The sequence below is a fragment of the Hermetia illucens genome, chromosome 5, assembly GCF_905115235.1.
Source record: "Hermetia illucens chromosome 5, iHerIll2.2.curated.20191125, whole genome shotgun sequence".
NCBI lineage: Eukaryota > Metazoa > Arthropoda > Insecta > Diptera > Stratiomyidae > Hermetia > Hermetia illucens.
The window spans coordinates 31593020-31603996 of NC_051853.1; the positions used below are offsets into that span (position 1 = coordinate 31593020).

Consider the following 10977-nt stretch of genomic DNA (forward strand, 5'->3'; position numbering starts at 1 on the left):
CGCTTGACGTGGTAGCCGTAAGAGTTACGCCGCAGCTTCACTGATGAACGAACGCTGGGACCCTTGATCGACTAATGCACGCAAAAGGATGAATGTTCCTTGGCTGTCCTTTACTAGAATCCTTGCTGTAGCCAATAGAACAGCCGTAATGTCGACGCCACTGTTGATAGCATTCAGCGATGAGATTTGTTGTTGTGGATTTGACAAAGTTAAAGATGGAGCTCTATTCGACGATGCTTGGTGTAACATTGAGTTATGCTTTTTTCCACACAGTTTGCACCTTTTGCATGATGAGCAGTTCCTGGCTGCATGAGCCTCGCGCAAGCAATTGTAGCTAGTCGTTTGGCTATGTCCGAGTTAAGAAATGTGTCGCATTGGGAAATTCGATGATCGCCCTGGCATACTCGGCAAACGGCTCCCGTTGCTTGGGGTGAGTGTGCCCCTACTCTCACCGTCTTGCGTTGGGTAATCTGCACTGCTTCCAGTATTGTGAACCGTTGATGCAAGAAGGTCGTGAATTGTTCCAAAGTTGGTATCTCGTTCGAAGATCCAATAAATTTCTGCCATTCGGAATTACTTTCAGTGTCCAATTTTTGTTGTAGGATGTAAACCATGATTAAGTCGACTAAATCTGCTCCCAATGATTCGTGTCCAATATGCGCTTGATACATATCGCACCAGCTGGAGTGCTGGTCGGTAAACTCCATATGCCCTTCATGTAGGCATTCCCGATGGCCCTCTTGTTATCGTATCGTTCCTTCAGTAACTTCCATGCTGCCGCATAATTATTCTCTGTTAGAGTGAGGTGGCGTATCAATTGTTCTGCCTCGCCGTTGACCGATACACGGAGATATTGAAGCTTCTGCACACCATTTAACTTGTTGTTGTCGTGCACCATAACCTTGAATAAGTCATGGAATGCTGCCCACTGAGTGTAGTCGCCGCCGTAGCTGGGTATTTTAATCCTTTCCAGCCTCACTACGTTTTCGCCTGCATCTGGAGCCTCTTGAACTGCTGGACGTTGACTGCTCTCCGCAGCTATGTAACCGGCAATGTTTTGACGGAATACCACCGAACATTCGCCCCAGGCATCCTTGACCTCCTCGTACTCTTTCATATACTGCGAAAGCAGTGCTGTATCCTGACCCCTCACGGCCTTCACCCTGCCGTGCAAGGCTTCGCAGTTCGCCCATGCGCTTCAACGTCTCCTCTCGAAATTGAAAATATTGTAGGTTGTATCGCGTCCTCGAATCCTTCTTGAAGTTCCGAATCAGACGAAGCACCTCCTCCAGATTGTGTCGTTGCTCGCTGACCACGTTTGTTGTGGATGCTGAACCTCCTTGCTTTGCCTGTCCCGGAGCTATTGTAGTATGCGGTAGTATCGACGAATAACTGAATGTGTAGGATGTCTGAAACTATTGGCTCGACCAGATATCCGGCTCGACGGACCATGTACAAACGGGCAGATAGCAATCCTAAATTGGTATCTATATCAACAATTCTTAAATTGTTGATGGCTGCCGGGATAGGCACAATAATCCTTAAATTATTGTACACCGAAAGAAGCAAGAAGAAAATACACTGCTTTCCGCTTTGCTTTGGCTTCTGGCCCCTTTATTCCTATTCCTTTGTTTTTATACAAAAAATCTTATAAAAAGTGGAAAAGTGGAGGAATCTTTTGGAAAACTTTAAACGCCCATGTCTCTCCCTTGAGAGTTCGGGGGAAAGAATAGGATTCATGTTGCTCATTTAGAGCGGTTGAAAATAGTATATGGAAAGTGGGGTATTGAGCGGTTTGTAAATGGACAAGCTTTACAGGAGTTCTCCTTCATAGAGACCTAGTTTATTTTCCTTTTCATATACATCTCATAATACCATCGCAGAAGACGGTTTCTAAGGTCATATAAAGAGTTCACTTTCTTTTTTAGTAGTAGACTTTTGTACTTTCGAGACAGGAAATAAGGTCGTTACTTTTTTAAGACCAGCATGATTTTTATAAATTTCCGGGTGGCTCGTGACTGGCATGTTTCAAATTATCAAGACAACAAATGCTGGCATTGGAATATTACTACACTGTGGACTTCACGTGAGTGTTTTAAATGTTCCTTTTAATTTTTATGGTCCATTTTGATGGGCTTGGCTTACGGAATAAAGTAATTGATTTTCAAGGTTCTCCTGCAGTCGACAGTCTTAAGTATGAGTCCGTGGTAGCTACACAGTCTCTTTCCATTTTAAATCTATTCCCAATAGAGTTGAAGTGCCAGGACTTTCACGAAATGATTTTCGGAGCAAATTCAAGGAGAGCGTTCGCATTACATTAGATTTTTTCTGTTGTCAGTGAATTCCTAGTCATAATGAGGTTGTTGTGTATTGCCTGTTTCCTCATTTTACTATGCCGGGAAGTGATTTCTGGCCGGTGGGCTTTTGGAGAGATCGAAATGTTAATCCTAAACTACCATGGTAAAGAGAATAACGATTCAATCCTCTATAAAAATGTGATAAATGCATTGGACCACGACTCGCGGATGTTCAACGAAACATTATGCCGTAGTCAGTTTCGAACTATGCTTAAGGCTGCGGAAGACCGTGAACAGTGGGCCATTAAAGGTGAGTGCCTAGTTTGAGGTCTGCTTCGATATTTTGGTGAATAGCTTGAGGCTAGTAATTCCCTTGGTCTCCTTACAAGCCCCTTGGATCCCTAGAAGTTCATTAAGTCTGTTTCAACAATTTCAGTTTTCGATTCTTGGGGTAAATTACCACCGGCCGGACTCCTTTATGGCACCACGGCTGATTATGGAAACTTCGATGAATGTATGGCCATTGCCCATGACATAGGTGGAGACAGCAATACATTTTTATCACAATACTGTTTGGTGTCCTACCCAATCCAATATGTGATGACACTACCCGATGATCTGCACCCACCACCGTCTCTTGATAAGGTTGGCGAAGGAACTCTAACCAGAGGCGTTTGTGTTCCCGACACCTGCTCTGCAGAGGTTTTAAATGAGTTCAAGGAGCACATATTCCCGGTAACTAACATCACATCTGAGGACAAGCATGAGCATTCGTGGAAATGTACACGGCACCAGTCAAACAAATTTGGGACACTAGAATATGTTGCGATGTGGGTAGTAACATAAAATGTGCTCATCAAAAAATATAACATTTGGTACCTTTTCCAGTGTAATTTTCGCTGCCATCATCATGTTGATGATACTGAGTACATGGTACGAATACCGTGCCAATAAAACTGGAGGTAAGGATAATGCTTGCAGATCATCCAGAAACCTCCTTAACTACATTTACAATTTACCTTTACAGAACCAAAAAGTCCTGCACTCATAGCATTTTCCGTCATTACTAATAGCAAAAAACTTTTCAAGATACAGTGGAAGCCGCACAAGGACGCAATAGGATGTTTGAATGGAATCCGAGTCGTTTCAATGTTGTGGATAATATGGGGTCATATATTTTTGAATGGTTTTTCCTTACCCTCTGTAAACTATCTGCAATATTGGAAGGTGAGATGTACCATAGTTTTACAGCTATTTATACATAGATATAGATACCGGTTACACAATTTTAACTATGAATGGAAATGATTAGGTTGTTGTCTTTTCGATGAAAATATCTCTTTAAAGGTACAAAAATTAGGCTTACCAATAGTGCCGGAATTTGCGACAAATTCGATGTCGTTTCAATGGTGCGGAATCGTCTATAGGGTATTGTGTAATCAATCTAAGAAAGTATTCTCAATATTTTCAATGTCCTGGGAGAAACTGTATTTCTGGAAAGGTCTGTCAGTAATTGGTTGTCCGCATACTTTGTCCTCCGCGTACTGAAAGAGCAACATAGCTTTGTTAAACATAAGTCCATGACCTTTAACTCGCCTCGACATCACCGATTTTCTTTTCGGAAGGAAGTGCATAGTATCTTTTTCTAATTTTCTTAAGCCTTCGCGATACTCTCCTCGCGTTTCAAAAGGCTTTATTTTGGGCCGCCTATTATTTCTTCATCAACGAACGCTCGTTCTCCTCCTCCCTTGCTGTATACCGACGACTTTAAGCTGTTTTCTGCTATTTCATCCACTATGGTCGGTGTCCGCTTACAATCAAACCTAGACACTCTAGTTCGCCAGCCCTCTACAAATGGATTAGCACTCAGCATCAGCAAATGTCGCCGGTTGTGCTACTCGCTCGACACCTCACCCACTCCCTTTTCCTGCTCTTTTGACGGATATTCATTATAATATAAGAACTCTACTCAAGACCTCGGAATCACTTTCGACAATAAGCTCTGCTTCGACACCCACACCATCGAAGTCGCCAATCGGTCTGCCAAATCATCGGGCTTTATACTAGGCTCCTCGTCTCATTTTGACTCCTTCCAAGCTCCCTTAATGGTCTTCAACACCCTTGTCAGAAGTATCCTCGAGTACTGCCCCGTGATCTGGTCATTTCCCGAAATCAAGACTATGTTGGTCTTACAACGCACTGCAGCTTGGTCCTTCAAACTCCCCTCTTTCTGAGGACAATATATAATTGCGGTATACTCTATTTACTGTCGGTATGGGTCCACTTACTAATTACTTTTTGAGGTTTTATGTAAAACGAACATTCATTTAAAACCCCTTTCTGTCTGTCTGTAACTTCATCTTTTTTAAGGTTAAAACAAAACCTTATTGAAATCGGCTTACTTTCTATCTGTTTATGCGTCTATCTGTCTGTCGGTTTACTGTCTGTCTGTTTATCTTTTTTTTTAAGGAAGTGAAAATCTTCAAAAGATTCTTGCCTAGGTACGCCAGTGTGTGGGATTCCCACTAAAACCACCCCCGACTCCCTCACATTCAAGGGGCGCTGGAAGGTGTCAGTACCTCTTTCTTGCTGAGGAAATAAGCCCTGGATTATTTTCAATAAGAGCATCGGGCACGTGATCTGTGGAGATGATTAGCATCTGAATCATCCTATTACAATTTTATAGGCACTACCCCACGGAATTATGTCCGCTTCCGAACAGAGCTCCTTAAAACGTTCCCGCTTACTCCGCTGGGTGGTGAGCTTTAGCTTCTTGCGGGCTTCTCTATATACATGCTACTTTTGTCCTTGATCGATCCTACGTATTGCCCTCTGAGTCTTTCGTCAGACTCTGTGACAAATCGACCGAAGGCTGGCAAGTTCACTATTCCCCCAATAATTGGGTCTTCTAGTGGGGAATGAGCATCTCCTAGGCATGACGCGTCACATGCTTTCTGTAACATAGAGAGCTCTTTCCATGGAGGTGTCTTCTTCGCTAGACAGGTCTAAATCTCTAAGTCTGAATGTTTGCTCATCCATCGCTTTTGCAGACCATCCTGGTGGTATTTTGAATTTCGGCCTCCGGGATACGGGTCTTCTGCCTTATGGCTCCGTCCTTAGTTCAAAGGTGATTGCCTGGTGGCCACTGTAAATGAAGTCCTTGCTAACTTGCCAGGACATGTCACGTGCCAGCGCAGGGCTGACAAAAGTCAGATCTACAATTGAACTAGATTCCGCTTTCCGATAAGTGTTAGCCAGAACTACATCCAACTGGGCGAATGCTTCTAATAAGCGCCGCCCCTTGCGTTAGTCTCTTTGTTGCCCCACTCGATGGCCCACGCATTAAAGTAACCGGCTATCACCTTTGGATCCTTAGACCTTTGGACCTCGTCCCCTTGCGATTGTCTAACAGGTCTTCAAACCCAGGCAGTATGAGGCTCGGTGGGGCGTAGCGGCTGTACACAAAATATACTGCTTATTTTTGCCCACACAACGCCACTAATCGCCTGACCCATACTAAATTGTGTGGCATGACAACCGTACACCCATATCGCCGCTCCAACAGTTGAATCTGTAATTCCTACACCACCGTCAAGATTTCTGTATGGTTCACTAATAACAGCAATCTCCATAGCGCATTCGTAAGTGCAATGATTGAGAATTATTTATATTAACTTCATTTTTTCACTGCAATTAACGCCTCCATAAATTCAGGTCATTTACCACTTCCGCAATATGTCGGTTATCCCCTCCCTCCTTTCCTTCGGACAAAATGCATTTGGGGTTTCTGTTGCACTGCTTGGCAATATATCCTTTCTCTCCACACCATGGAAATCGATCTGACTGACCGATGCTACAAGTGCTTGCCTTCTTTCCTATTTGGTGCCTGTTAATTTCCTAAAGCTTCCTCCTCTTTGCCTCGCACTCTCTTACTTGGTCGAAGGTCGATGGACTTGTGCTTTGGTGTCACTTGGGTCGCCTGTGACACTGTTGGAGCTGGAATGTTCGGTTTTTCTTGGGCTTTCATCGTTCTTCCTGCGACCTATTGTAAAGCACCCTGATGGCTCCCACCATATTCTTAGTGGTTAGGTGCACGTTGTGCATGTCCTTTATGAGTTCGGACAGCTCAACTATTTTATTTCCAAGCTTCATAAAAGGTACTTCTTCTGGGTTAGGGCTCTGTTCTCGGTAAGTCTTGGCCAAATTACTTCTTTTACAGACTCCTTCAACTTTTTTAATTGCTAAGCTCCCATAAGCTTTCTCTTTTACCGGCTTTGGTATTGGAGGAGATCGTAAAATTGATGAGCTTCTCCTGAATGGATCTATTTGCTGCTGCTGAAGTACATCTTGATGAAATCCGATAGGTGTCGAAATCGCTTTTTTTTAGCCAGCTATCTCTTATTAGCTCATCATTCTTCGCCTTTGCAATTGATGTTCTTGGCAGAGTTGTGCTTCGTTTGCACATCTCCTTCTCCGAATCTAAAGCACTTGTAGCATTAGATGACACGGTCGTCAAGTTGTCCACCTCCGAGGCACCGCGGTCGAGGGATATAGGTGGCGCAAGCCCACTTGCTCACTCCCAAAAGCCGCTAGTACTGGAGTTCCGAGCCCCTGCACCCTACCTTTACTCCTTTTCAATTCGTCTATGTTGATTTTATTTTCTAGGTATCCTTCCCATAGCCATTTTAGTCCACGCACTGGAGATGAGCGAACATTTAGCCCATGCACAGTTAGAAAAGAAAAGTGCATGAACATGTATTTACATTTCAATAGGTATGCCCCTTTCTGCCACCTGGGGTTGCGCCTGATGGGAGATCTGGCAATTCCTCACAGGCCTGTCTATCAATCTGTCTGTCCGTCTTGCGAAACCGCCGCAAAGCATTACTTCGCGAGGAGGACTATCCTTTAGGCGACCAAACCGCTTGCTGCACTGCTAAGGACTGTACCAGCAATTTTCTGCCTCCTCAGCTCCTCTTTCGCGGTCTTCCAAGAGTTTCGCTGGCTATAGTAACACCGCTAAAGAGGTTCAGGACTTCCTCCATCTTCATTATGCCATTTTTGACACCTTAAGAGACGTTTCACAGGACGATGGTATAGCACCTTTCATTTTCCGTAAAGTAACCTTTTTTCCTGTGCTTTTGTCTTTTAGATGAAGTTCATCCTCTTCAGGGAGATGACTTGCGTTTCTGCCTGGTTGGCGAGTTTGTCGGAGGTTGCCATCTATCCTCGTGACCCTTTTTTGCGACCTCCACTGGGACAGTGAACTTTCCTACCTTTTCAATAGGTGACTGTTCTAGTTCTGTGTTTCTTTCTAAGGAGTTATAGTAGAATCTCCCATTATAGTTACCAGAACCGTTACACACGATGTATTGCTGCCTCTTCTAAAAGCTTCGGCAATCGCTCTTATGGAAGTTTGTGTTCAGAACGGGAATCAACTGGTAGTTAGAAGCCCATATCAACGGAGCCTGTGCTGGAAACTTAGTTGTGTCATAGCTTTAAAGGTACTTGCAGTCCTGCAAACATTTTTATCGCATTGGATGAGGCTGTAAGATTAACGTGGAAGCCGTTTCCACGAGATGTCACTCTGGTGTAGTAAAGTAGCAAAAGCCACAGCTCTCAGCTCATATGCAACCTGTTCCGAATTGTTTGCCAAATCAAAGGTTGGTGTTAGTTCTGCACCAAATTGACTGACGGTTATCCGGCGCTACCAACTGGAGTATGTGAGCCGACTTGGTTCGGAAATAAACAAGGATCGTTACCATCCATCCCTGTCTGCCCAAGTCCATTTGCGTCTATTAATATGGTAACCCGCTTAGATTTTGCATAGTTAGTTTTGGCTTAGCTTTAATTTGACTTCAAAATTCGGTCTCATATTTTGTCTATCCCCGCAGAGTCCTTATTCAACAATGAATATAAAGGTAAACTATGTTAAAAACATGGCAATGCTCCCTCCAAAAAAATGTCTTATTTTTATATTTTAAGCAAATATTATTCTTCTCCAGCAAATATAATAAAATTATTAACAACCAACATTCTAAGTTTTTAGTGGATACAACGATATGATATCATGCTCGTTATTAGCTCTACCATAGGCGTGGATACATTCTTCTTACTGAGTGGATTCCTGGTAACGTTCCCCATTTTCAGGAGTCTTGAAAAAAGGTTTAAGTGTATCTGATTCACGTGCAAATTATTTTTACATATTTTCTTCAGGGGGAAGCTTACTATCCATGAAATACTTGTGATGTGGATTCATCGGTACCTAAGGTTCTTCCCACTTTTGGGAGCGACCGTTCTCTTCTCGCTTACATTCTTGAGATATATGGCTGATGGTCCCCTCTGGAACAGTTTTATCGCTGCGGTGGTTCCCACTTGCCACAAATATTGGTGGTCTGCGTTTTTACATGTTCAGAACTATGTGAATCCTACGAAAATAGTAAGTATCTAGTCCGTGGGAATGGTCATACTTCAGCTTAAACCATCAGCGGGTACTAATCAACTGCTACTTTTAGTGCTGGATCCATACTTGGTACCTATCAGCTGACTTTCAGATATATATGTTGTCTCCACTCATCCTAATTCCGCTTTATAAATGGCGCAGGAGGTTCATCCCAGTTATCATATTACTTATAACTGCATCCGCGTTGTACCAGTTTTTTGCCATGGTTGAAAACAAATACACTGTAAGGGTCATACAAGATAAGTAAGTGCCATATTTTTACAGTTTTATTTCTAGTGCGCTAAATGTATTTTTCCTAGGCTAAATCCCAGCGACAAATATGTGACCCTTCTATACTACGGAGCTCATATCAAAGCTATACCCTCACTGGTCGGCATGCTATTGAGTTACATTTTCCACAAACAAAAAGAATCTAAACTGGAGTTACCTAAGGTATTCAGAGAAGTTGAAGAATGTCTCAATTTGAATAGCTACCGTTCGGGTTCACAAATGACAAATCCAATGTCTTTTTATTTTCTAGGCCCTAGTCCTTTCTGGTTGGATATGCAGTGCGGCCTTGATTTATGCGGTAGTTTTTGGACCATTCAGATTGCAACAGCTGACCGCTCCAGTGGAAGTAGTTGAGGATGCAATTTACAAAGCATTAAGTCCCTTAGCTTGGGCGATTGGCGTATCGTGGGTGATCTATGCCTGTCACTTTGGATACGGTGGCTTAGTCAACTCATTCCTATCATTCCCAATTTGGCAACCATGTGCACGTCTAACCTATGCCATTTACTTGAGCCATTTTGTTATACAAACCATAATAGCCGCTTCAACCCGAACTCCTGTCTATTTCAACACTATAACTTTGGTGAGTGGTTTTCCGAATAATATAAGAGCCGGAACATGATATAAGTTACGATATCCTTCATACCAGGCTGTTTTTCAAATTTTTGCCTAAATGCTTCTAAATCCTAAGAAAATAATGATTATATTTGGTACCTCTTCTAGATTGAACAGTATTGGGCCGTTTTGGGATTCACTATTCCGATTTCCATTTTCTTGGTCTTAGCTCTGGAGAGCCCGGTTATCGCTTTGGAAAAACGGTTGCTGAAACCTCGTACATCAGAAGGCAAAGGAAATCAAATCGATTTACAATCAGCATGTCCTGCGTCGAATGGCCAACACTACGATAAAAGTATCGACATATATAAATTTTAAATATTTATAATAAATGAACCACATATACCAAACTTGTATTGTATCGAGATGGAAAGCTGGATTGTCAGCAACAAAACACGCCTCTCAGCAACTTTTCCACAGGTATACGATTGGCATATCAACATAGTTCTTGATTCCAAACATTGTCGGGCTAGAGGAGTCCGATAAACAATAGATCATATGGCTATTAGGCTAATGGAAGTGGTTAGGTAACCGACATTTTGAATTAAATAGCAGAAGCTTCACTCTCAATACCACTAAATACCACAGAGACAACACTATCAACAATCAACAATCATGATAAACGGCCAGAATGAAACATTTTTTAAAAGTATCATGAACAACACACTTCGAATAAAGTCTCAGCCAATAGTGTCGCAGAGGTGACTCCAGTTAATGTCTTCAGCCATGAAAGGAATTGTCTGGGATATTTATGAAGCGTCCTTATTGCTTGCCATGGAGCACAAGCTACCCCATAAATGACAGTCTTCAAAAAATATTCTCCTAATGGCTCCTCGGGACTGCTCCTCCACAAAGTACATAGTTTCAGCTGATCGTCTGGAAGCATCAGAATCTGTCGACACATTTTGGTTATATCCCTACAGTAACTAAACGTACCTAAATTTCCTACTGCGAATGACGGTATCTATAATAAAATATGAGAAACTAACACCATTGGAACTGGGACTTGAGGCATTGAACACGTTCCTGATTCTTGTTATGATTACATTCTTGCGAATGACACTCAGGTAAGGAATATAGTAAACCTCGCCACTAGTATCCGCTCGAAATCCCTTAAGAGCTTCTTGCATGTGGTCCCAGTTACTATACTTCTTTATCAAATCATCTGATTTCTCCTTAAGCTTGGGATTTTTTAACCACCTCCTCTCTTGCCCAAGAAAATGTTGAACTGCTTTGCAAAAATAATTCCCCATTACGACTTTTTCCTTGCGCCATGGACATACATATCGCCCTCCTCTTACCGGTAATATTTGGTCTGGAACAGCTGTTAACATC

The 10977-nt window shown here is 42.6% G+C and overlaps 1 protein-coding gene across 1 annotated transcript; it reads left to right on the forward strand.

Moving 5' to 3' along the window:
• Positions 1-2181: 2181 nt before the first annotated feature.
• LOC119657551 (O-acyltransferase like protein-like) lies at positions 2182-9979 on the forward strand. Its single transcript, XM_038064504.1, has 10 exons — positions 2182-2607; positions 2734-3127; positions 3186-3259; positions 3325-3524; positions 8344-8459; positions 8511-8733; positions 8810-9000; positions 9057-9189; positions 9278-9610; positions 9751-9979. The coding sequence occupies exons 1-10, from the start codon at positions 2355-2357 to the stop codon at positions 9958-9960; spliced, it is 2127 nt and encodes a 708-aa protein (XP_037920432.1). The 5' UTR covers positions 2182-2354; the 3' UTR covers positions 9961-9979.
• The last annotated feature ends 998 nt before the right edge of the window (positions 9980-10977 follow it).

What these genes read in the sequence shown, in the direction of transcription:
- LOC119657551 (XM_038064504.1), top strand. Translation starts at nt 2,355, where the DNA reads ATGAGGTTGTTGTGTATTGCCTGTTTCCTCATTTTACTATGCCGGGAA. An exon ending in TGAACAGTGGGCCATTAAAG is followed by an intron (nt 2,608 to 2,733) that starts GTGAGTGCCTAG and finishes CAACAATTTCAG; the next exon opens with TTTTCGATTCTTGGGGTAAA. An exon ending in ATTTCAACACTATAACTTTG is followed by an intron (nt 9,611 to 9,750) that starts GTGAGTGGTTTT and finishes TACCTCTTCTAG; the next exon opens with ATTGAACAGTATTGGGCCGT.